General features: G+C 37.5%; 1 protein-coding gene across 1 annotated transcript in view; it reads left to right on the forward strand.

Annotated features, from left to right (window-relative positions):
- The window catches only part of LOC129253123 (phosphate-regulating neutral endopeptidase PHEX), a 49,766-nt gene that overhangs the window by 3,029 nt on the left and 19,643 nt on the right, over positions 1-27,094 (forward strand). Inside the window, exon 2 of the mRNA XM_054891383.1 lies at positions 26,353-26,482. Coding sequence (XP_054747358.1) covers positions 26,353-26,482 — 130 coding nt within the window. The remainder of the gene's footprint in view (positions 1-26,352; positions 26,483-27,094) is intronic.

The following is a 27,094-nucleotide window of genomic DNA, read 5'->3' on the forward strand; positions in this document are numbered from 1 at the left end:
TTTCATATGAAGAGTCTACGTACATAACAAACAAAATTTGGCTAGTAGAAACGCCCGCTCTTATCGAACCGCAAAACTTATTGAATAACCTAGTACATTGTTATTTTATGGACACTTTTTCAGTCAGTTTAATTTTTAATGTGCAATTAAGTGTTGGTGCCATTAATTATGAAATTCGTATCTAAAGGGTGATTAAGTTTTAAAAGCCGGTGTTGATTTTGAATAAAGTACAATTTGTTTAGGAAATTATTGTCATTCCTCTTTATTATGATAATATTGGTATGGCTCAATTATGTGTAAAACAAAATATCGGCCAAATGGCCGCCGCGGTCTCGGCGGCACACCTCCATCCGATGGTCCAAATTTTCGATGACGCTGAGGTATAATAGAGGTTTTATGCCGTTAATGTGCTGAATTATCTCATCCTTTAGCTCTTGATTTGTTGCTGGCTTATCGACGTACACCTTTTCTTTCAAATAATCCCAAAGCGAGAAGTCCAACGGTGTCAAATCACATGATCTTGGCGGCCAATTGACATCACCGCGACGTGAGATTATTCGGCCATCAAATTTTCGCGCAAAAGAGCCATTGTTTCGTTAGCTGTGTGACAAGTGGCACCGTCCTGTTGAAACCACATATCGACCACATCCATATCTTGCAATTCAGGCTATAAAAAGTTCGTTATCATTTCACGATAGCGAACACTATTCACAGTAACTGCCTGACCGGCTTCATTTTGGAAAAAATACGGCCCAATGATGCCGCCGGCCTATAAACCGCACCAAACAGTCACTCTTTGTGGGTGCATTGGTTTTTCGGCAATCACTCTTGGATTATCATTCGCCCAAATGCGCCAATTCTGCTTATTGACGAATCCACTGAGGTGAAAATGTGCCTCATCACTGAAGATGATTTTCTTCGATGTGCATTTTGATTTGAACGTCCGTTTTCATAATGAGCCTGAATAACTTTAACGCGTTGCTTGATTGTGTATCTTTCCATGGTTCTAATTGAGTTAGTCTGAGATTGAAAAATGTCAAATAAAATCAAAAAAAAACTTGACGTTTAAGTGTGGTTAACATTCAGCATCGGGCCTTGAAAATTAACCACCTTTTACATAAGTGCACGGTGTTAAATAGCTATGGCACTAGGACTTATTGACAATTTTTGACAAATCATTTGTTTAGAGTGTCTACAAGACGGTTTTCGTTTTTGGCATTTTTTTTAAATGGCGCTATTTTACATTTTCTCTACTTACCGACTGCTCGACCTTTTTTATGGAGGAGAACATCCAGGACCGCAAAAACAAAAATTACTTAAAACCTGCACTTTGTTATGCTAAAATTCAAAGGGCTATAAAATTATATGCTTGAATATTTTCTGAAACTCTAATTAAAAAGTTGGAAGTTGTAATGAGTTTTTGAATTTTTTTATATTTGTTTGGAAACTTAGATTGGCATAGGTTTTCCCAGAGAATGAACTACATTAAATAAGAAGCAACTAGCATTAAAAAGCACTGGGACGCTATAGTTATTCAACGGTGTGCAGTTTAATTCGTTAAGAATAATAAATTTCTATATAAATTTAAAATTTATAAAACGGTAATAACTAACTGGTGATAAAATGCTGGAAAACAGAGAAAAATTTCATTTCGATTTTCTTTTCTTTGTCTTCGAAAATATTTAGTAATGTATTCTGAGTGCTTCAAAATCGAAGTTATTCATGAAGCAATAATCAAAGGTGACGTAAGAAACCTACTTTTCACGCTGTGTTGGCCATATTAAGCTGCTTGATCTGAATCTGTAATATACTCATGGAAAAGCTACTTTTTTATTTCAGAGCAAATTCTAAAGAAAAAGCTCTCAACTTGGAATTGAAGTTTGGCCACAAACGTTAGCTGGCAATACGCTTTTTTTTGTGCTACAAAATGTGTAAAAAAGAGGGCTTTAGTTAGTTTGAGCCCCGGAAGGCAAAATAAAAAGGAAAGAATTGTTAAAATCTTGCGGTACTTTATGGAAACAAGACGAAAAAGTGTATGTGCATCACTGTTTGACAAGGGATTTCATGATTCGCCCAGATCGGAAGAAGGCGAAGTTATTTAGTGATACTCTTTCGATGCTTACCGAAATTTTACATTGCTGGAATAAACCTGAGACGGCGTACACTTTGGTTGACGCTTCCACACAGTGATAAATCCTTTCTTATTTTAAAGGTGTAGTTTTATTTGAAACAAATTTTGGGTTGTGCGTTTCTCTTGGTAAAAGAATTGCCCCCTTTTAAGGAAAGACTTGCAAAAGTGGATAAATTCAAAGATAAATTCAGTCAAATACTTTCTGAGGGGTAGTTTAAAAAGTTTGAAGACCCAACTAAAAGAATTCATTTGGCTTCGGATGACATGACACAGGCCGTATTGAAACATGCGTACATGGATTAACTGTAGAAGATATAGGTTGGCAAAAATTTTGTAGAACGTACCTAAAATTGCGGAATTGCTAAAATCCAACAATCAAGCTGAAAATACTAAGTTAACCTGAATAAAATTCTAGCGTATTCGGGAAATACAAGGTTAAGTCCAAAATAAACAAGACTGGCATCTTAAAAATGTTTTTTATGGCGCCATCCTTTTAATGAGTTAGTGCATTAGAAGTTACATCCCTGGCTGATTTCCAGTGAAAGCTTGGTGTCATTCAGTTCAGTGGAAGTGAAGTTATTGCGTCTAAAAAAGGCAGTATGTTTGTGTCATCGGTAAAAAATGAGTTTCGAACAAAGAGATAATATCAAATTTGGTTTCAAAATCGGAAAAACGTTTACCGAAACATTTGAATTGATGAAAAAAGGATATGGCGATGATTGTCTATCTCGTGCCAAAGCTCATGAGTGGCTTACACGGTTCAGAGATGGTTGCGAGGACAAAAATGACAATGAACATTTCGGCGGCCCGCAAAATAATTGAAAACTCCACCGAAATCGTTCGTAAATTTTTCAAAAATGAACCCAAATCATCATTGAAATTTATGGAACCGGAGTTGAATATCTCCAAAACATCGATTTATCGCATTTTAACTGATTATTTGGGCTTACGAGAGGTTTGTGCACGTTTCATTCCGTTAACTGCGGACCAAAAATTGCTCAGAATTAAACACTCGAAAGACCTCATTAAAAAGGCGAGAAAGGACGACAACTTCCTTTACAACATTGTAACAGGTGACGAAACGTGGTGTTTTCAACATGAACATGAAACTAGCGTCAAAGTGCCGAATGGAAGGCCCCAGACGAGCCACCACACAAAAAATCGCGTTTGGAGAAGTCAAAAATCAAGTGGGTGCTCATTTGTTTTTGCGATTCTAAGGGAATTTTCCACATGGAGCTCGTGCCAACGGACCAAACCGTCAATGCAATTTTCTATCTGGGGCGTTTTCAAGGGTTTGTTGCATCGCATTCGTCAAATTCGCTTTGAATACCGCGAAGCAGGAAGCTGGCGATTATTGCACGAGAATGCACCATTTCACCTATCTACTCTTGTGACTGATTTTTTGACTAGAAAAATTGCATTTTAAAGATCAATCCCTCGTCGCGTTCGCCTGATGTGGCTCCCTGTGACTTCTACCTATTCAGAAACTTTCATTTGGCTATGAAAGGCAAACGTTTTGCGTCCGTAGAGGCTTGTACCGACATCTTGAAGGACATTCTGGATTCCGGTCAATGACCTGAAACACTCTTTGGAAAACCTTTTAGATCGCGCAAAACAGTGTACCGAGGCCAGAGGGGGCTATTTGGAATGAATAAACTCAAAGTTATCAGAACAAAGATACCGTCATTTCTATTTTAGCTCAGTCTGGTTTATTTTGGAGGTCACCTTGTATTACTAAATAAAAGCTTTGCAAACAAAAATACTTTTGAAATATATAAGCAGATATAAAGAACTCAATCACTATAAGTGACAAATCCACGGGAATGGTTAAGTTAAAAATTAATAATAATTAAAGTGATTAATTAAATTAATTATTGTATGGTTTACATCGACCTTTTTTTAAGTTTTTTACTACCTTTTCAGAAAGGCGATAGATTTATACCCCTTTTTCTCTTACCATTCTCCGAAATCATTTGTCAAACTCACTCAAACCTACTTAGTAGTCTGTGCTCAATACTTTCATAGAACTCCTTCGGAAATATTTTGAGCTGCCATAGGAAACTAAACACATTTGCACAATTAAATATAAGCAACAATATTGACACGAGGTTGTCAATAATTTCCGGTGAAGTAATTACACCAACATGTTTGCATATGTGTATGTAATTAATTCTATTTAAGGTTTTATATGTATTTGGATATTTCACTGATAGTTACTGTTAATGAGATTCATAAATAGAAAGATTTCAAATTGAAACCGTTGTCATTAGTTCATAGATAAAAAGTTGTTAGATAAAAATAAAATCGGATGTGGACTTAATATTATCTGTGGGCGAACAAGAAATGACAATCAAAATTATAGTGCTAAGGCATTTATGAATGCTAAACACGCCAATCGTTAGCCAAGAGCAATGAACTTAAAAAATATAATATACAAAAATTGTAACGCACATTAGCGAGCAATAAAAATGCAACCGCGCAATAATGGATGTGGTAGATAAAGATTATTGAAGTTTTTGATTGTAGTTTCCTTTTAAATAGAGTTAACCGTTTTTTTATTTTTATTAATTACACTTTTTTAAATAAAGTAGGCGACTAACTCATAAAAGCAATGGAAATGGTGAATGCTCACATAGACGCAATAGATTATATGAAGGAGTCGTGCACAAGAGAATAAAAGGAATTTTTTATTGAAAAGGGATAGGTATCTTGCAACACCTAAAACGCCTACAAGAAAAAATATTTTTAAGCAACTATTTTTTTTCAATTATTCATCGCTGAAGATGATCCTTAAAAGAGTTAGCCTAGCTGGCACGTGGGGCTTAACTTCTTCACCTCTCTGGAAAAAAATAAAATTAATATATTTATCTACTATATAAAAGTAGGTATTGCCGGAACCAAAACAAAAAAAATTATCATGGTTATGTTTACTGGATCCCTTATAAACAAAATTTCAGACTAACAGTAAGTTTTTGAATCTTAATCTAGCTTATCTGCTTTTAAGGTCCATTGGGTGGGCTTGTTTTGGGGTACGTACCTCTACCTCTAACGTGACACGCCGACTGTATGTGAGACTAGTAGTCACTAATTGTTTGTTCGTTACCCAGCAGCGGTGTTTTAAGGCCTCTGTGTATGTTCGCGTCTTTGACGTACCATGGTGCAGCTGATATTTTTCTTTATACCTTGAATTTATACCCTTTATGAATGCTAGTAGTAGAAGTTGTGACCCAAATCTGTGCACCATACATCCATATTGGTGGCACGAAAAATTAATCACCCTATCGGAAGATGTTATAATTTTTGCAAATGGCGTCGTACGTCAAGCATATTTGCATCTGTGAACTACTCTGCTGCAGTATACCAACAGATGGAGAAACAATGGAGCCCTATACACCATATGAGCGAGGAATAATTATGTTAATTGACCAATAATCGGTGTGTGGTGTGGGCGCAGCGTAGATATCAATGTCGATTTCCTAATCCTGGCGCACCAACTGGGCAAACATTCCGGCGCTCAGTTGCTCAACGCGAACAGGCTCGAACCACACGAGATCTTGCAGAGCCACCACCGGACTGGTCGAGATTATCGAGGCTGTGACAGCCATTTAGAAGGAAGAAACATCTACCAAACGACGGGCTACACAATTGGGCTCCAACTGATGTACCCTACAGCTAATTTTAGTGAAACACTTACACCTGTGCCGGTACCAACCACAAAACATCAGTTAATGCCTATTGCCACGTTTGAGTCACGACTGAGTTACTGTCAAGTCATTCTAAGCCTCATCAACAAAGAAGGTGATTTTGTATCGAAAATCATTATGAACAATGAGGCTCATTACCACTTAAACGATTACGTCAATAAGCAAAATTTGTGAGCATTCAAAATCTGGGTGTGTTGCAGGAAGAGCCATTACATCCTCTCAAAGCCACTGTATGGAACGGCCTTCACGCGGAAGAAGGCAATGGACGGCGACGTCAGCAGCAATGCGGCCGCTCTTAATTCTTACTGCCGGAATTGGCTAAGCGGGGCTGGGAGAATATGTGGTTTCAACATAGGCATAGGCTGTTTGAAGAAAGCGTTTGCTGGTCGCGTTATCTCTCGTTTTGGCGATTTGACATGTCCAGCAAGATCGTCCGATTTAATCATCCCAGATTTCTTTCTTTGGCGCTACTTGAAGTTATGGGTTTATGCTAATAAGCCACAGACAATCAAATCCCTTAAGGAGTATATTGCCAGATATCATATTTTTTACTTAACAATAAAAAGTGGGTCTAAATAAAGATTTCCATTGGTTGGCTGGTTAGAGTGGTGATTCATCCAGAATCCAACTAGCATGACTATATCCAGTCTGTGCGGTTCAGGAACCTTATCCGGTTGTTGACATCTAAGCCAGTTAGTTGTTCAACATTCAATAACAGCGGTTTGCTCAGGGTTAACATTCTGTCCTTCCTTCCATATTTCGAAGTTTTAAAATCTAGCTTTTTAGGCAAGAATGTGACTGCTTCAAGTAAGATGTCTATGCAAGTGAATATCAAGAAATAAAATGTTGTCATCGTGGGAAAGACTACTTGTCTCAAGCCCGTCAAGCGATATCGGAAATTCTTCTCTGATAAAATCGTTTACTCTTATCATGAATAGCTTTTCAGAGAGGCACGATTTGAAGATGATATGGAAGTTTGAAAGTGGTAAATTGCTATTTTTATGTAAAAGGCCTTTGTGCCAAATGTGCTTGGGCAATGAGGAGAAAAATTATAGATAATTACTCTTTTTACTCAATTATTTTTCTGCTTTCATTAGTAATGCGATTAACCTGTTCAATAGTTCCTTCTATCTCGCGAAATCCAAATTGAGCTGCTGGTTAAGGAAAGGCTAGACTGAAGATAATAGAATTTAGATAAAAGAATTTAAAAGTAAAGTAAATTCTGAACTTGAGCTAAACTTTTTGAAAATATAATAATTTAAATGTGATAAAAGAAAACAAAAAAATAGAAAATAGGTATTTAAAACAAAATCAAAAAATAGTTGGTGGTGTTGGTCATATCCACTGAGGAGCCACCAAAAATATTAAAAGTTTAGTTGACTTAGATAAATTGATTAATTTCCTTCACTCTGGGTAAGACAAAAACAAAAGTATTATTTATTTATTTATTTACAAGCGTGAAATAATAATACAATTATACTTACACGTAAAAAAAGGAGCTCTGGCTGCCAGGACCTTTGGCTTGCTAATGTAAAAATAACAGATAGGTCACTTAAAGGTCTTACATGTGAAAGTGATACTAGAAAACTTAATTAATTAGGACTGTGGTAAAAATGTAGGAACTATGTAAGAGAAAAACATATTAAATCAATGTTTTTAATCCTGACGGAATGAGAATTTCGGACTTTTTTCATATATTTTCTGCGAAAGTTTTTCTTAACAGCGAAGAAATTATTAGTTTGTGGAGGACACTTTTTCTGATTTGTGCTAAATGTTGGTAGTCGTTAAGTGGGTGGCAGACCGTTAAAAGCGATGAGTGACAGTGTTGGCAGCATGGAGTACTGGAACCGTTGAAAATGTATGAATGGGTGACGACTGTGTGCTCTAGTCGTAGGCGGACAAATGCTTTGAACATTTCTGTAGTCAGTCTTCATTTAGTTTAAAAACAAAAGTAATTTCGAGATAAATGAGCTTAATGTTTTAATTATGTACATTTCTGCATCCCTTTCTACATGTACAAAAGACTGTAAAACCAAAAATTTCGACATATCATTAAGGAAAAAAAAATTACTGCTTTATTCTCAAAATATCATGTTTTCGGAATATTAAAAAAAACTCTTGCTTAGTAGATACTAGAGTGCTTTCTCGCACTGCATTCCATCCAGGGCCAGTTAAAGTCGAGGGAAGATGGCTTCTTTAATCTCGCCCTTTATTTTTATTTCTTTAATCTTGTCTGGATAGAAAATATGTCTGGAAGCTTTTTTTGAAGTTAAGACTGGCTAAAGTACAGTCAGTACTTGTTTTTTTAAAGGAACATATGCTATTGATGATAGACTCATGACCAAAAGCACGCGCTTTCAACAGTCATGACATTCTAAGTGCTGAAAACACTGCAATTTTTCTAGTATAAGTCAAGGGGAGTGCGGTTGAGGATAACGTTTAGTGCCTCAGATGAGCATGATATTAAAAAAAACCGAAATTTTTGAAAAAAAATCCTTCGATCGGGCACGAGTTTTTTATGTTTATCAGAAGCAGTTTAAATTTTATTGAAATCTACCAAGCGGTTTTTAAGTTACAGTGATCACCAGTTCAAGTTTTGCTATCGATTTATGTACAGTTATACGAATTACTTAATTACTTACACTGTGTCATCTATTCCTGGACCATATAATAGGTCTTCAGCCGTCATAGCAGCTTTCAAAATATCGATTTGCTGTTGCCTACGTAGCATTCTACCTTCTCGAGTGTTATCGTTAGTGCGCTTATCTGCCACTTTCATGCGTACAGCATCCATTTTTTTAGCTTACGAACGCTCCGGAAGCGCCCGAGCGCCCTCTGTTAATTGTTGAATAACTCAAAAATTATTTATCGGATTCACTTCAAATTTTCACACAATATTTTTAAGATATTATACTTTAAGAAAATGCAAAACAAAAGACATTCCAATTTTTTGAAAATTCTGACTACCCCTAACCCCTTAATGTACCTGTTATACCCGACTCTGCTGGTATTTGTATAATACAGGGTGGGCCATGTAAAATTTGCTTTTTGAATCGGCTATAAAAAAACAATAATCAATATTTTTTCAAACTTTTTTTTATTTTGAAGATTGAACATTGTCATTTATGAATGAAAAATAATATCGTTCAAATGACTGCCACGACTGGCTTTAAAGTAGGCTATTCGATCAACTCAATTTTTAAGCACACTTTCGATTGTTTGGGCTCCAATTTCATAAATGGCAACTTCGATTTCGTGTTTTAAAGCATAAATCGTCTCTGGATGGTTCGCATAGCATTTGTCCTTAACGGCTCCCCACAAAAAAAAGTCCAACGGTCTTAAATCACAGCTCCGAGGCGGCCAATTGAAATCGGTTTTCAAAAACGGTAGCCAAAAGTTCGAGTGTAACTTTGGCAGTGTGACAAGTTGCACCGTCCTGTTGAAACCAAATGTCGTCCATGTCATCCTCTTCAATTTTTGGAAACAACTTGAGCATGTCACGGTAACGCTCACCGTTTACTGTAAACGCGGCTCCTCGCTCATTTTCGAAAAAAAAATGGCCTGATGATGCCTCCAGACAAAAACCGCACCAAACAGTGACTCGTTGTGGATGCATTTGCTTCTCTACAGTAACGTGTGGATTTTCTGAGCCCCAAATCCGACAATTCTGCATATTGACTTAGCCACCGATGTGAAAATCAGAAAAGAAGAAGAAGACTCACCACTTTGGAAATAGGTTTTCAATATTTCCCAATTTTGTTCAAGCGCATAACTTCTCATTTCGTAAATGTTAGACCTTTAAGTAAATTATGAACACATTTGACATGTCATTTGTGTTACCATTCTCAAAAAAAATGGGTGGTTCAAAAAGCAAACTCTATATGGCCCACCCTGTACTTCGTTTGTTGATATTATACTGGTTCGTTAAAGCGGACGAACTCTAGTGTAGAACTCCTTAGGCTCCAGTGAGCTTATAGTGCCGGCATAAAGCCACATCACAAGTTTGGGCTTCAGTGCGCAGTGACTACAGAATATCATCTTGCAGGTATCGGGAATTTTTTAAGAGATTGAGAACTTAAAATGATAATAAAAATAAGTAATTTTGTTGGAATGATTTTTTTTTTTTTCATTATACTCGGTAGTTAATTTCATGGCATCTATTTTTTTGGATATGATATCCGGCATATGGCCGCCGCGGTTATATGGTTCATTCGATCAGTGCAACTATTGACTACTTTTTCCAATAAATATGGCGTTATACTCGTAGCAACAATGATGACTGGAATATACAAGCAATAAATCGACTGCTAAGCCGACTGCCGTATGGCGAGTTGCGCCGCCTTGTTGGAAGCAGACTTCGTCGATGTTTAGCTGGTAAATTTTTGGCAACGCCATTCGCCGTAACAGCAGCTTCTTCCTCATTTCTAAAGAAATAAGGACCGATGATGCCGGCAGTGCTCTATGAACTTCGCGAACATATTCTTTTTTTAAGTAAATATCCACAATTTGGAAGTGTTAGGCTTTTTTTTTAGCAAAAATTTACAACAAAAAAAAAAGACAAAAGGTGCGTTGTGTGTAAAATTTCAAAAAATTTAGTGCATATATTTTAGGAGCTTCACCTCTCAAAACTGCTTTTTTAGTGCTCGCTACTGTTGCAGTCAAAGCAGCAGGACAATGCCCATACGTATAACAATCATGCATATTTATGTGTTGTACGTATGTATGTATGTGCATGCATACGTACATTAATCATGTGCCATATCTATACACATTTGAAAGGATGTGGCGTAATTGAAGGCTATTCGCTATTAAAATCGCTATTCGGTACTTTAACGAGTTACATGCGACCAGAATTAAAAAAAAAATCGTTTTTTTTTACAAATTATTGATCTCATTAGTTTTAGATGTATTTTTGTGGAAGTCGATTGTAGAAATTCCCCATAGATACAAAGTTATGGTAGAAAATGTGACCGGCCGACGAGAGTTTGATGCGCATAGGTGGCTGTCCTTCGTTTGCACTTGAAAGTTTAAACTCGTTTTTCTCGAAACTACTTTTTCCGGCATGATCTGCATGATAACTCATATGGTTTTTGATATTTTTTGATGCGTTTTTGTTTTAAATATTCGAAAGTGTTTTCTCTATAGTTGTCGGGCAGTATATTTTTGTTAAAAAATGTTATAAACATAATTAAAGTGTGACATTTATGACTTAAAACGCATACTTTTTTTTTTTTAAATGTCGTAAGTTGCAAAATTTTTCGAAATTCAAAAATTCGGTTCGACAGACTATAACTGCAACTTTATTTTACAAGAATTTTTTTACTTTTTACAGATCTACCAACCTTTCAAGGAGAAATGATACAGACTGCGGAGCAACTTTTTTTTTATTGTCACGTGATTTTTTATATACTAATTTGTATAAAGAAAAATTAAAATAAATTTTTTTATGAAGTTTAAAAACCCATAAATAATGTATACAATTTGTTTATATTTATTTCTACTCCTTCTAAAGGGTCCGCCATATAACTTTATGGAATTAAAAATGCTATAAAAAGGAAAGTACTCAATATTTTTCCAAACTGTTTTTTTTATTTTGAAGTACAATCCTTCCGGTTAATGATGGAATACAACTTCATTCATATGGCTGCCTCGGCTAGCCATGCACCATCCCATACGATCGGTCCAATTTTTCAACACATTTTCGATTGTATGCGGCTGTATTTCAGCTATGACATCGCGTATGTTGGTCTTCAGCTCATCAATTGTTTCTGGTTTGTTGGCATAACACTGGTCTTTGACGGCACCCCAAAGATAATAATCCAACGGCGTCAAATCGAAGCTCCGAGGCGGCCAAACGATATCAGAATTTCGGCTGATAATGCGATCTTCGCAGACAGTGCGCAAACGATTGATCGTAGCATTCGCTGTGTGGCAAGTAGCGCCATCTTGTTGGAACCAAATGCCACCAATATCCTCCTCTTCAATTTCTCGGAACAAAAATTCGTTCAACATGGCCCGGTAACGCTCTCCATTGACGGTTACGACTACTCCATGCTCATTTTCGAAGAAAAATGGACCAATGATGCCTCTCGACCAAAATCCACACCAAACAGTGACTCTTTGTGAATGCATCGGCTTTTCTTCGAGTGCGTGCGGGCTTTCTGAGCCCTAAATGTGGCAATTTTGCTTGTTAACAGACCCGCCGAGATAGAAATGAGCTTCCTCCAAAAAGATGATTTTTCGGTCAAAGTTTTCATATTATTCAAGTGGATCCCAAGCCCATGAAGCGAAGCGAAAACGCATTGGGTGGTGGGTCCTTTGAGCGTATACACAACCATTTTCGTTCAGCGGAAGAATAAAACTAATTTTCTGTCAAATCAGGTGACAGCTAAGTGTTACCATTCTTCAAATAATACCTAGATCAAATCCGTAACGGAAGATGGCGGGCCTTGTACATACAGTTTTTCTTTTAGCGCATTTTTGGCGTATGTAACCACTTCAGTTTTGACCGGAACTGAAACTTATTATTTCGGGTACTTACTCACTGCGTGTGCCATCCCACTTTGCTATTAAATATGGAATAGAATTCTATTCAAATGATTTCCACAGCTGCGTTCAGAGCCATTCTTTCAACTCGGTCGTTTTTGCTTTCACTTAACTAACAAATGGAAACTTTGATTGCAGATTTGAACTCTTAAATTGTCTCCAGATCATTGGCATAACTAGTTTTAACTTTCCTTTTCATATCAAGACGATCAGTACGAATTATGCAAGAAATGACCAATCTGAAGGTGTCTAATCTCAGCTTCTATGCAGCAAATTGACATTACTCATTCGGCTGATTATCCGATTCTCGATTTTTGGAATTTAATTTTAGTTTTTAAATGAAAAGTGGTCAATTTTTATAAACAAAATTTCTGACTGGTAATTTGATGTTATTTTAGCTGTCGAATTGGAAGATAGGCCAGGAAATATATGAAATACATAAAATATTTCGTTCAACGTAAATATAAATAATTCCTCAACAAAATAGTTCAAAGAATTCGAAAAAAATTTAAGTTGAAGTTGTTGCGTGATGATCACCTACAATTAGAGAAGATCACCTACAAATAATTTCATGTCCTCTTGGTTGATTATTATACGAAGCTCTTTCACGACACTCGGATTTTTGTTATAGCCTGCCTAAGGGCGACCGCTATTAGAATCAATTCATGTCGAAACCGAATTATATAACCGAAGTTATTAGCGACAGACACTACTCGCAAAATCAACTAATTGCATTTTTAGCGTTGACAGTGTCCCAGTGCAATAAACGCAATATGGAACACTTACCTGCCAAACCCAAGCATAATCGTCCCTGCATTACTATTCATATAAATACATACATACATATATGTATAGAGTTGTATGTACAGCGGTATATGCGAAAGCATTAAAACAGCCATTGACGTAGTGACAATCGCGCGAATCATGTAGACAGCGCAATTATTTAATGACAGAAAATGTTGTGCTTCGATTTTATCAAGATGCGAACAGTCATTTCCGGACTATGCATTGTATTTGTAAACATTTCTATGTGTGTATATACTATATAGATACACAAAGCCGCGAAAGAATGTTTGCTCAAAAATTTGTGTTTGTTTGTAAGCCTTAGCTTGGCCAGGACTACGCTTTTAGGAGACAATTTACATTCGTATGACGTGTCCTGCGCAAGTGGCAGCCATTCCTTGTGGACAGTGCACACATGTGCATACGTACATATGCACGTTGGGTATTTCGAATGTTGTGTAGACTCAGACGGATGTACATATATACTTATTGGTTTACGTGGTGTGATTTAGATATACGAGGTGTGCTCAAAAAGTTGGGTTGGCATTTTGTTTTCTCGAAAAATATTTATTTATTCATAAATTTTTCCTTTCACCCTCAAAGCAAATGAGGATGTTTCTATGTTACAAACGGAAATTAACGCGCTCGTTCTCTGGTGCAGTAACTCTGGCATCTCTCTAAATATTGAGAAATGTTTTCATGTCACTTTCGCCAAAACTGAAAATATTTTCCAGTCATCTTACAGCATTGATAATACCTTACTTCAATTTATTCTAGGGGTGATCTTTGACTCACATTTTTCATTCCACAGTCACATTAACTTTATTGTGTCCACTTCTTACTCAATCTTAGGCTTTATACGGCGTAATAGCCCGATGTTCTCGGACCCTTACACTCACAAACTACTTTTCACTTCTTTCGTTCGCTCTAGATTAGAATATGCAACTTTTATCTGGAGGCATTGCCACCAATTTGCTATTGAGAGAATTGAACGTGTACAGAAGGTGTTCCTTAAATATGCTTTCAAGTCGTTAAAATTCCCAAATCCTATCCCTTCCTATCATTATCGTTTGGTTTTAATTAACTTACTCTCTAGAGAGTAGAAGGTCTATACTCTCACTGTCTTTTGTTTTTAGTGTAATCACGGAATCCCTATTACGTTGCATTCACTTTCATATTCCTAGTAGATCTCTACGCAATACTGACCCATTTCATCTTAAATTTCTTAAGGGGTTACATCGGTTTCGTCGGGTAAAAAAAGGCCTTTTTTCAATTTTTTTTTTTTCTATGTCAAAAATTTTTTATTTAATTCAAACTTTTTTCTGTCTTATATATTAATTTCTGATATTTTCAATAAAAAAAAAAATTAAAACTCCTCCATTGTGACGTCATTGCAGTTGACCCTTCGAAAAAAAGGTGCGTCCGCGTTGTCAGCATAACTCCTGACAGGATTATCAGAAATGAAAAAACAAAAATAAGTGTTTTAGTTAAGACCATAAACTCGTGCTTGAACGAAGGAAGGAAAAAAAGTAAAAATGGGAATTTTGGCAGACATTTTTGCAAAAAAATTAAAATTTCGGTCAAATTTGCTTGACATTTTGTTTTTTTTAAATAGTTGTAATTGAAAAAAAAAAAAAAAACAAAATCCTTCGTTCAAGCAGGAGCAAATTGCATTTCGAACACCTGTGTAAAATTTCATTAATATCGGTTAAGTAGTTTTCGGGAACATTTGACAACCGACTTTGAAAACAGGGTTCCGAGAAAAACGCGTTTAAAGTTTTGAGTAACAATAAAAGTGGCTTGGAGCGCACACTTTCCTAAGGATGTATCTCCGAATTTATTATTCGTATTGACTTGAAGATTTAGGATAATATTTCTGAGATGTTGTAGAAATTAATAAGCAAAAAAATAAAATAAATCGATTTTTTGAACCAACGAATCCCATGTAACCCCTTAACACGAATCATGCGCGTAATACTCCTATTGCCCGCGCTTTAAGAGAATTCAACGAGATCTCGAGTTCTATTCCGCTTGACTTCTCGGTTTCAAAGAAAGAATTTTATAAATTTCTTAACTATTTTTTTTAAATTTATTCAATAATTATCAGTAGTAATTTAAGCTCATATTAGATCTAAGTGGTCTGTAAAAATAAAAATTACGTTTTAGACTTGAAATAAATGAAAAATAGTCCTCTCAGATGTAACACATTCAGATGTGCCAAAGTTTTCCCAAGCCTCGAATCATCCCTGATCGAAAAGTGCTTTGCTCAGGTCATAGAGCTCTGTATTTTATTTCTGGACTCTGATTTAATATCTTCAATTGTGGTAAATCTCCGTTCTTTCATGAGGATTTTTTGCTTTGGGTACAAGAAAAAAGTAGCAAGGCGCCAAATCCGTAGAGCCAGTGGTTGAGGTAAGGGAACAGTGTTATTTATTGCGAACAAATTTAGATTTTTTTATTATTTATTTAATTGTTTTTTTTTTTTTTTTTTTTTTTTTTTTTTTTTTTTTTTTTTTTTTTTTTTTTTTTTTTTATAACAGACCACCGCATAATTTCTTGATGTTTCCGGTGCAAATAATCGTCCGAATGAGTTGACAACTCAGAAGTTGGTAAGTTGCGATACAAGTTTCCTAGTCGATTTATTTCGCGTAATGGTGACATTAACTGGCCATCTAAATCATGCGATCTAACCACTAGACAGCTTTTTGTGGGGTTTTTTGAAAAGCAAAGTCTATGCGAATAAGCCAACAACGCTTCCAAAGCTAAAAAACAACATACGGATCAAGATTGTTGAACTCAACGCGAAAATATTTGAGCGAGTCCTTGTAAACTTCAATTCTCGTATGACAGCCTGTAGACCTGTGGATAGTGATAGTGGACAATTAACTGATTTCATGTTTCATATATAATTTTTAAGCGTCGTATTTTCCGCATGTTGAATAAAAATATTCAAACCTGAAGTAATTAATAAGCAAATTTTTACACGTTTTATTTTAAAACAACATCCAGGCGCGTTTTTGAAAGACCCTTTTCGGGCATCGATGGCTCGGTAGCATCATGCTCTATGGTAAAAAAAACTGCTTCTTCTTCTTTATTTGCTATTCGTAATCGAATGTAAGCGATTATACAATTGAAAAGTAATAAAGTTTTCTTTTTTTTACTAATTATTATTTTTTATTTATTTAAATTTTGAAATATTTGTAAATAATTCGCAGTCTCTAGCTGCTTCCATGAGCGGACCCACACATTGTATACCGCTCCACTGCCTTATGCTCCTCAACCAAGAAAACTGCTTCCGTACGATACCTCTTCTCCCTCAATCTTGCCCAGCAATATGAGTTGCCACAGTAGTTCATATTTATGAATAAGACAACAACGATTCCAGGGCTTAAACACAACATTCTCGTGTAGACGTGCGCTTGGTTCACATTTAAATGATGCTATTTTTCATATAATTGTTGAGAGTCGTATTTTGAATAAAAATAGTGAAACTTGGAAGAATTAAAATTTTTCGGTGTTTTATTTTAAATCAACATCTCTATAATAAGAAAAATTTAAAGTGAACAAATTTCGTAAAAAATTTAAAAATTTTGATCGTTTAATAATATAATATATAATAGTATAGAATTTGTTGAAGTGAAATATTTTCTTTCCATTGTATAATATAAATTTTATTTTTAGAGTTATAAGAAAAAGATATTCGTCGAAAAGAAATATTTCGTAGAAAAATCACAATTTTTTTGTGGGACTTGGGTAATTTTTTAAGAGCTATAGGAAAGTTTTTCAAAAAAACACACGTAAAATTCAGAAAAATGCATGAAATTTTTATTTAAATCGATAGTACAATCGATATAATTTAATGTTTGAAGATTATTTCATGCAAATGTTAACCGCGACTGCGCTTCAAATGGTCCATCCGCTTAGTCCAATTGTGGCATACTCTTTCCAATGTTTCGGCCGGTATCTCACATATGCTATAAAAGCTTTAATGTTGTCTTCCAATGCGTTAATTGAAGCAGGCGTGTCTGAATAGACATGAGCTTTAACATAGCCCCACAAAAAATAATCTAAAGGCGTTATATCGTTATGGGTGGCCAATTGACAGGTCCCGAACGTGAAATAAAATGTTCACTGAACTCGCCTCTCAACAAGTCCATTGTTACGCGCGATGTGTGGCATGTGTCACCGTCTTGCTGAAACCACATGTCATGCAAGTCCAGCTCTTGCATTTTGGGCAAAAAAATACCAGTCTAACGGTTAGACGCGATAGAAGTGAAACCTTCCGTAAAACAAACTGAGAGAGAGCATACGCACAAACATTCGTAGGACGCTTGGTCTAAGCAAGTATTAGGTAGTGTAGTATAGGTATACATAATGCCTTCTCGCTCACCGTGGCCCCGTAATACGCAGGCGCGCACATATACGTGCTAGCATACATACAAGCATACATACGTATGACGCTTGAACTAAACACCAAAGCAAGTAATAGGCAGTGTAGTATACATACTACAATACTCACTATACTAGCGTGGCTCAGCAGTACGCAGCCACACATATATACGTATATCAACATATTATATTATATAACGCTTCGTAGCCAAGAGTGGGGAGGCTACGAAGCACCTCATAAAGAGGAGACGGAGAATAGGGAACGCTGTATGACTGTGTTCTATCTCATTCATGTATGTCTCTTTTTAGTGTCGCTTTTTCGTTTCATCGAGTCTCAAATCACTCCTAACGATTCTAAAGAAGTTTTCACTTCATAAACTTGGATATCATTTCACGGTAGCGCTCACCATTCACAGTTACGTTACAATTCCCAGCATCTTTGAAGAAGTACGGTCCAATGATACCCCCAGCCCATAAACCGCACCAAACTGTGACCTTTTCTGGATACATTGGTAGCTCTTGCAATTCTTCTGGCTGATCTTCACTCCAAAATCGACAATTCTGCTTATTTACGTACCCATTGATCCAAAAATGAGCTTCGTCGTTGAACACAATTTTTCCTTAAAAAGTGGATCTTAAACTTTCTTAACAGAACACGCATTTTTATAATAAAATTCAATGATTTGCAAGCGTTGTTCGTTTGTAAGACCATTCATGGTTAAATTATAGACCAAACTGAAGATGTTTGACAGTGAAACAAAACACGAAACGTGCGTCAGCTGTTTAAAGTAACTGTTTAAAAAGATAACATAATAGCTAAAAAATCACCCGTTATTTTTTATATTTTGTAAAAACTTCCCATTTCAGATTTTGTATTACATTTTCTGAATAATTACTTAGTCTATGCTCAGTAGGCATTGCCATAATTCCCATAATTTTTCAAGTATCTACAAATAACACTGTGCGACAGTGAAATTATACTTATATGGAGACCTAGTACAACTTGTAGGTATAGTAAAACTAAGAAACATGGTATAGGAGAAATTTCCAATACACCCCCAAAATCTCATTTTATGGCCATAAAACCGTTTTTCAGTAGGTTGATGTGAACAATCACTCCTAACTTCGCCAATTTCCATCCGATTTCGAATTTGTTTTTTTAGTTCGAAAGAGGAAAAACAAGCCTTTTTGACAGTGTGTTGACAATTTTTCTGAAATGACAACTGACGAGACTGTAGACGGAAGTATTCGGAATTTTTTTATTTTTTCTCTATTTTTTCAACTTTGACATCATTTTTGCGATATTATCCGATATTGAGGATGTTTTTTAGTAGACTACTGTTATAGTGAATTTAATTCTGCGTCGAATGAGCTATATTTGACTGTAATTGAATTAAAATTCATAGAGTTGTGCGAGTTGTGCGAGTTTTAAGATTTTATTTTTTTTACTAATTTTATAGCAAGTGTCAGTATAAACACATCATCAGTACGAAACAGTACAGGTTTAAAATTTTAAAAGATGTCGGGAAAAACTAATCTTCATTTCAAAAATGTTTGCTAGACCTGCTCCGTTAATAAGAGTCATCACTTGTTTTACGTTTCAAGGACCAGCAGTAATCAGCAAGCATGTTGATGGAGTTCTTCCCTTGAAAACGTTTTTCGATGACTCCTATCTCCTGGTGAAATCTTTCACCCTGTTCATCGCTCATCTGGCCCAGGTTTTCTGGGAAAAAATTCAAATGTGAGTGCAGAAAGTGTATCTTGATGGACATATTGCATTCCATTTTTTCGTACGCACTCAAAAACTCTTTGACGACTTCAACATAATCAGAGCTCTTTTTATTTCCAAGGAACTTCTCACACAATGATTTAAAACTTTCCCATGCCCGTCTTTCCACTGCACTGAGCTTACTCGTAAATTTCTCATCTCGCATGAGTTTTCGAATCTGAGGCCCGACAAGGATCCCTAAAATTGTGATGACTCTTATAAACGGAGCAGGTCTAGCAAACATTTTTGAAATGAAGATTAGTTTTTCCCGACATCTTTTAAAATTTTAAACCTGTACTGTTTCGTACTGATGATGTGTTTATACTGACACTTGCTATAAAATTAGTAAAAAAAATAAAATCTTAAAACTCGCACAACTCGCACAACTCTATGAATTTTAATCCAATTACAGTCAAATATAGCTCATTCGACGCAGAATTAAATTCAGTATAACAGTAGTCTACTAAAAAACATCCTCAACATCGGATAATATCGCAAAAATGATGTCAAAGTTGAAAAAATAGAGAAAAAATTAAAAAATTCCGAATACTTCCGTCTACAGTCTAGTCAGTTGTCATTTCAGAAAAATTGTCAACACACTGTCAAAAAGGCTTGTTTTTCCTCTTTCGAACTAAAAAAAACAAATTCGAAATCGGATGGAAATTGGCGAAGTTAGGAGTGATTGTTCACATCAACCTACTGAAAAACGGTTTTATGGCCATAAAATGAGATTTTGGGGGTGTATTGGAAATTTCTCCTATACCATTTTTTTTAGTTTTTCTATAGCCACAAATCGTGCTAGGTCTCCATAAAAGTATATTTAATTTTTTTTTTTTTGTCACACCGTGTAATCAGTGGAAATACCACTTCTGCGACAGGCTATCATACGCAATCGTATATTACGTTTGCTTGCGAATCTGAAAACTTTTATAGGAATGGGGACAAGCCCACAATACTTGGATCTTTTAACTTGCATTCACTCATAGTCGAAATTGTAAACACGAGGACAGAGCATCTGTACGAATCCAACAAAATAAAGGAACCGAAAATCGAATGTAAATTATCCGCGAAATTCGAAAAGTCATCCTACTTTTTAGGCACCCTCGAATGTGTGCATGTATGTAATGTAAAGTGTGTACAAATATACGTTGGACGCAGACTGGGCGCTAACACGTTTCAAATCATGTCAACGTCAATCAGTGACTAGCATGTCAATGGGTTTATTTATATACGTATTTGTGTATATAGTACTTAGATACGAGTATATATGTACATATCCAAAGCACAAATGAAATAACAAGTTATGCAACCGATTTCTACAAAAAAAAAAGTTCATAAGTAAGAAGTATTTAAATAACATTTGTTAGTCTTTTCGTTGGGGGGGATTTTTAAGTGGCGGGTCCCAAACCCAGCGCACAACCAGCTATCCTGGAATGCTTCGCCTTCTCATGTAAGCTCACTCCCGAACGGGAGTACGGAAGCTACCCAGAGGATATGTAGGCTAATCCCCGCCGTTGTAAGCTGCTTCAACTATATGCAGAAGAATCGTACTGGTCACTCTCAAGTGAATAGCGGTCAGTAACTTTCGCCACTTGCGTGGACTTCTACACATGGAACCATCCTCCTTCCTGCAAGAGTAAACACGGCGAACTGGTGACCGATATCCAGAGCAATCTTAAATTATGGAGGAAACACTTCTCGAACGTATTAAATAGTGACAGCTGCGCATGTCACAGAGAATGTGAAGATCCCGATACCACAATCGTCGACGCCGGCATTGACGTTCCGCTACCGGACCATGAGAATAGCGATAATGCGACTAATGAACAACAAAGCCGCGGCCGCCGACGGACTGCCGGGTGAGCTATTCAAACATGGCGGCGAGGAGCTGGTAAGGTGCATGCATCAGCTTCTATGCAAAATATGGTCGGATGAAAGCATGCCTGCCGTGCACAAGCGCAAGAACATCTTCTTCCTTTCATATGTACATATACATGTACGCATGCCCAAATAACCTTGACTTATTTATTCACATGTCACAGCACATCACATTCCTACAAGAAATCAGATACACATACGCACTAGTGAACGAGTCTCTTGCTAACAAGTGCAAAAACAATTCTGCTCTAAAGTCTATGCAGGTGTGTATGTATATATACCCACTTTAAGTCCTACCATACATACATACATATACTTAACCTCATCATGCTTTCTTTCTACTCACGTTTTTAGATCGGGTATTAGTCTCGCTGTCCATCTACCGTACCGTTCAGACTTCCATTTTGCCTGCGAAAGTGTGCGCGTTTGAACTCTAATATCGGAGAAGCGTGGTACTGGGAGTCGTGAGATTTTTGCCTCCCATTTCCGTTTGCGCTCTTGTGCTAGAGTACCTATAGGGATGGTTCCGTGATAACTAAAACTGTTACTTCAGATACTGTTCTGTATGAAGAAGCGAGAGAGCGCAGGTGGGTTCCACAGATTGCAGAGTTTTCCGCCGGCTTTGCACACCTAGCGAATGTGCCCATATTTCGCATTCATATACAAGAATCGAGTTCGTCGGGTCCATTAAAAGATTCCCCCGCTCTGCGTTGGGCCTCCAAGGTTTGCTATGAGCTTACTTAACATGCCGCTTACTTTGGCAGCTCTTGTGGCAGCATAGTTTATGTGCGCCCAGTAAGTTAGCCTTGTGTCTAATTGCACTTCTAGGTATTTAGCCACTCTTTTTGTCGATAATATGGCATCGAGTACTTGTATATCTACTTCTAATGGGAGACGTCCATTGGTTAGAAGGATTAGCTCTGTTTTCTCTGTGGCCAGCTTTAATCCATGGTCCTCTAGCCATGCCTGAACTCAGATCATCACCTTCCGTTTGGCTTCGTCAGTGTTTAGAGCGATTACTACAGCTGCAATGTCATCTGCGTATCCCACTAAATGCATATGCTTGTGCATCTCTATTCGAAGGATTTCATCGTAGCTTATATTCCAAAGTTCAGGCCCGAGTATTGCACCTTGAGCCTCACCTGCTGTTATTTGTTTAGCCTTGCATCCTTCTCGCGTTTCATACAAGAGCACGCGATTGCTTAGATAGCTACGAATAATCTTCAGTAGATAATTCGGGATCTTAAATATTACCTTTAAGGCTTCAATTACGTCGTCCCAACTTAAACGGTTGAAAGCATTTCTAATATCCAGTATGGCTAGCTTTGAGTTTAAATAATAATACTTTGTGCGTACTGAAGTTTAGTATTTTTTTTGCAAGTGAACCTGAATCCTTCGAATTAAAAATGTACTATCATATTTTTATCGTAAATTATTTCGACTAACAACATATCAATGTTACAGTTGTACGTTGTATGTATAGTTCTACGAATACACACTTCCTATTTCCATTTTAACAGGGTTGTTGAATTTGAAGAGGTCGAGCCAAGGAGCACCAGGAGATTTGGTGGCTCCTAAAACACTCAGGCTAAAAAGCCCATTGTATTTAAAGCTCTGTAAAGGGGGTAGATAGTTAAAGAGGGAGGGAGAAAAGTATCAGAGAAAGAGATAGGAAAGAATAGAGACAGAGATAGAGATAGTTAGTCCTGTGAGAATTTTTCAGATTCTTTGGCGAATCTGTAAATATCCTTCAGTTTTAGAGAACGAATATTACTCATTCCCATGACATCGGAACCCAATACCCGTAGTCGCGCTCTAGCAAAGGCAGGACACTCACAGAGAAAGTGCTCAGTGCTATCCACCTCCTCCAAGCAGGACAGGCATACCGGGTCCTCGATGATTCCAATGGTGGTCATATGCTGACCCCATGGGTTGTGTCCTGTAATGATGCCGACCATCAACCGAATGTCTTTCCTTCTAAGTTTTAGTAGAAAGTTTGACAGTTTTCTGTTCGGACTTGTCACAAAACACTTTGCAGTTCTGCAGCGTTCTAGACCGGACCATCGCTCTTTATGTAGATTGCCTACATAATCATTGATCCAATTCTTGATTCCTGCGGGACTGATTCCGATTATCGGCTCTGGCCCCTGTGGGGGCACCGCTGATCCACGGTTGGCCAATTCGTCGGCAATTTCGTTTCCTTGAACACCGTAGTGTCCCGGAACCCATATAAGAACAAGCCTGTTTTGTCTTGCGACAGAAGTAAGCTTCTTCTTACATTCTTGAACAATCTTCGAGGTTTGCTTCGCGTTCTCCAGGGCCTTCAATGCAGCCTGACTGTCACTCCAATCTGTTTCCCGCTCCATCTCCTCTCGATTATCCATTCGGCTACTTTTAGGATGGCAAAAACTTCAGTTGCCATTCCCCCCATAGCATAGTGATACTTATTACTATCGTTTAAGTACCATCCGGCTCCAGACCCTATTTCAGTCTTGGACCCATCGGTAAAGAAAATATCCGTCAAACCTCCCTGCATGCATTCTGGATTGCTCCATTGCTCACGCAATGGAAATCTGACATCAAATTTCCTTCCGAACGAAACTGTGGGTATCAGGTCATCTTTAGGTGCCAAAAACAGTGGATACTGCTCCGACAGCAACTTAAAGATTTCTCTGTGTCCCGAAGTTCCATCTTCGTGCCAGAAACCATATTTATGGAGTCTACACATTGCTTTTATTGCTTCCTGTTGTATCTTAAGATCCAGGGGGAGCAAATTAAGCATAGCATTTAGGGCATCACCAGAGGTTGTACTCATGGCACCCGTTATGCATAAACATACACTTCTTTGTATCCTGTATAGTTCCCGGATTGTGGACTTAACCATGCTCCGTCGCCACCAGACCACAGCAGCGTAAGTGATGATTGGTCTGATAAGTGCCGTGTATATCCATAGGACCACAGCAGGTTTCAGACCCCAAGTTTTGCCAAAGGCTCTGCGGCATTGCTGAAAAATCTTCAATGCACGATTCACCTTCAGTGAAACGTGTGTCTCCCAGGTCAGCTTCTTATCCAAGATTACTCCTAGATATTTAACTTCGTTGGAAAGACCAAGTGTCACACCTTTCAGTGTTGGAAGACTGAGTCCATCCAATTTCCGTTTTTTCGTAAACAAGACTATGGTTGTTTTGTTCGGATTAACGGAAAGACCTTGTCTCATGCACCAATCATCGATTCTGTCAAGGATCCTCTGCTCTTCCGTGCAAAGCCTCCTTAAGGGTTTATCCGATGTTAGCGCACAGACGTCGTCCGCATATGCTTGGACGTGAAAGCCGAGTTCCTGCATCTCCGCTAATAGGGAGTCTACGACGAAGCACCACAGCAGCGGAGAAAGAACACCCCCTTGGGGACATCCTTGCTTGGCCCTGACTGTGATTTGCTCGTCGTCGCTCCCACCAGCGGTTAACAGCCTCTCAGAGAGCATGGAGTATATCCATTTTATAATGGCTTGATTAACTCCGTGTCGTTCGGCAGAAGAACATATCGAGCCGAAAGTGGCATTATCAAAAGCCCCCTCAATGTCCACGAACACGCCCATTGTGTATTCGTCAGCTTCCAGCCCAGCTTCAATCTTGCTAACAAGATCGTGTAAGGCTGATTCACATGATTTTCCACTCTGGTAAGCGTGTTGATTTCTACTAAGTGGACTTCTCGGCAATACCCCCACTCGAATATGTTTCTCCACCACTCGTTCCAGACTTTTCAACATGAACGATATCAAACTGATTGGTCTGAAACTTTTTGCTAGGGAATAGTCATCTTTTCCTGGTTTTGGAATAAATACTACTCTTACGCGTCGCCATTGGGATGGTATGTAACCAAATGCAAGACAGGCTGTGAAGATCCTTTTCAGGGCCTCAATCAGCCTGTCTCCTCCTTTTTTAAGCATTACTGGATATATTCCGTCAGGTCCAGGGGACTTAAAGTTGTCAAAGGAAGATAAGGAAAACCTTATCGATTCCCTTGTCACTATCCGACTAGCAATATATCAGCTGTACCTAGAGGTTCCACCGTTGCCACCGTCATTGTTCATGCCACTCTCAGCCTCAGAGAGAGTTCTACTACCCGGAAAATGGGTTTCGAGTAGAGCATTAAACGTTTCCGATTTGGAAATGGTGTATGAACCATCAGGTTTTCGAATGGAATCCAGCCTTACTGAGCGGTCTAAATGAAGGACCTTACAAAGTCTCGCTGTTTCCCTCATTTCTTCGACGTTACTGCAGAAATTTCTATAGGATTCCAGTTTGGCTTGCCGTACTTTTTTCTTATATTCTCTCTGTGTAAGTCGATGATTGGCCCAGTCCTCTTCTGTTTTGGTCTTCAAGGCCTTATTAAGAAGTTTCCTGGACCGTACACGAAGCTTCGACAGTTCAGGGTTCCACCAAGGAACCGCTTTCCCCTGTCTACTTTGCCTGAGTGGACACAGTTCCTCAAAGCAATTGACTAAAGTACCTTCTAATTTCTTAGTAGCATCTTCAATCATTTCTGCTGATTTGAGTTTTTTCAGGTTTGGTAATCGCTCTGTTTCAAGCTCACCATACCTGTCCCAGTCCACATTTCGAGGATTCCTACCGGAAGGTATTGATATTGTGTCAATTCCCAGTCTGAATTTTAACAGGGTACTGACTAATACGCAGATATGGCTAGAGGATGAGCGTGAGGGCATATGACTTCAGCAGAAGCTGTCTAAATGCAAAGAGGAAGAGTATATTTCCCATTTTGTGTACCAGAGTTTTACTCTCCCTTCATCATTATAGATAGGCAATTTTTTAATGTTTAATCAGTTCGAAGATCTCAGAAATCAGGAACCTTCAAAATTTTTTAAAAAGTTCACACTTATTTTAGGAGTGATAGAGCCAAGTTCCCAGCGCCTCATCACAATGTGATATAAACCTGACTGTGTCCTTTATAAATGATTACATTGGCTGTGATATTTGTTATAGACTAATACCGAACTGAATATAATTCTAACAAATATTAAATACTATTTAGTTCTAGAAGAGCGTACAATATTATTTTACACGTATATGTATGCGAATGTATTTTTATATGTATGTATGTACACTCGTATAAATATGCCTCAAAAACATTTACAGGTAACCTCAGCATACACAGCACTGGCTCGGGGCCGGACGACACTTCATATTTGCCCAGAGCTAATGGGTCTAGTGACGCGCTAGGCAAGCGTCCGCCTCACAAATCCACCTTCGTCGGCGTTCAATCGAAGTGAGTTAATTTTCGCAAAACATTCACAGAAACTACTGAGCAAATTTGATTGTATTTTAATCGCTTTGACGACTTAATTACTATATACTAGAGCTTCACATTTTTCTTTTCAATCTAAATTAATTATTCCAAAATATACAGGGTGGTTCATTTAATGTATTTCCTTTTTTTTTTTTAATATATTATTATTTTTGTTGTTCATTAGAATAACATTTTGCCTATCATTTGGTGTTTCATGCACGGAGATCTGCTCACTTCCGAAGTGAACGGGGTTCGGTCCTCGAAGTGTAACCAATTAAAAAGGCCATAAATTCAGTTTAGAAAATAACTTTTATTCATTTCAAATTAAAAAAACGTGTGAAAATAATACAGAATTAAGAATCAGTTTACTTTTGCTCGATATGACGGTCCAGAAACGAATCGCAAGCTATCCGAATGTGACTTCCAAGTATTTTGGCCCCCTCGCGGACAATCGCTTTTTTCAGCGCCTCGAGACTTGTGAATCTTATAGTTCGGATCTTGCTATCCAAAATTGCCCAAAGAGAATAATCCATCGAATTCGAGTCTGGTGAATTTGAGAGGCATTGTGTTTACGTTATGAAGGTCAAACCG

Source organism: Anastrepha obliqua, chromosome 1, assembly GCF_027943255.1.
Source record: "Anastrepha obliqua isolate idAnaObli1 chromosome 1, idAnaObli1_1.0, whole genome shotgun sequence".
Lineage (NCBI taxonomy): Eukaryota > Metazoa > Arthropoda > Insecta > Diptera > Tephritidae > Anastrepha > Anastrepha obliqua.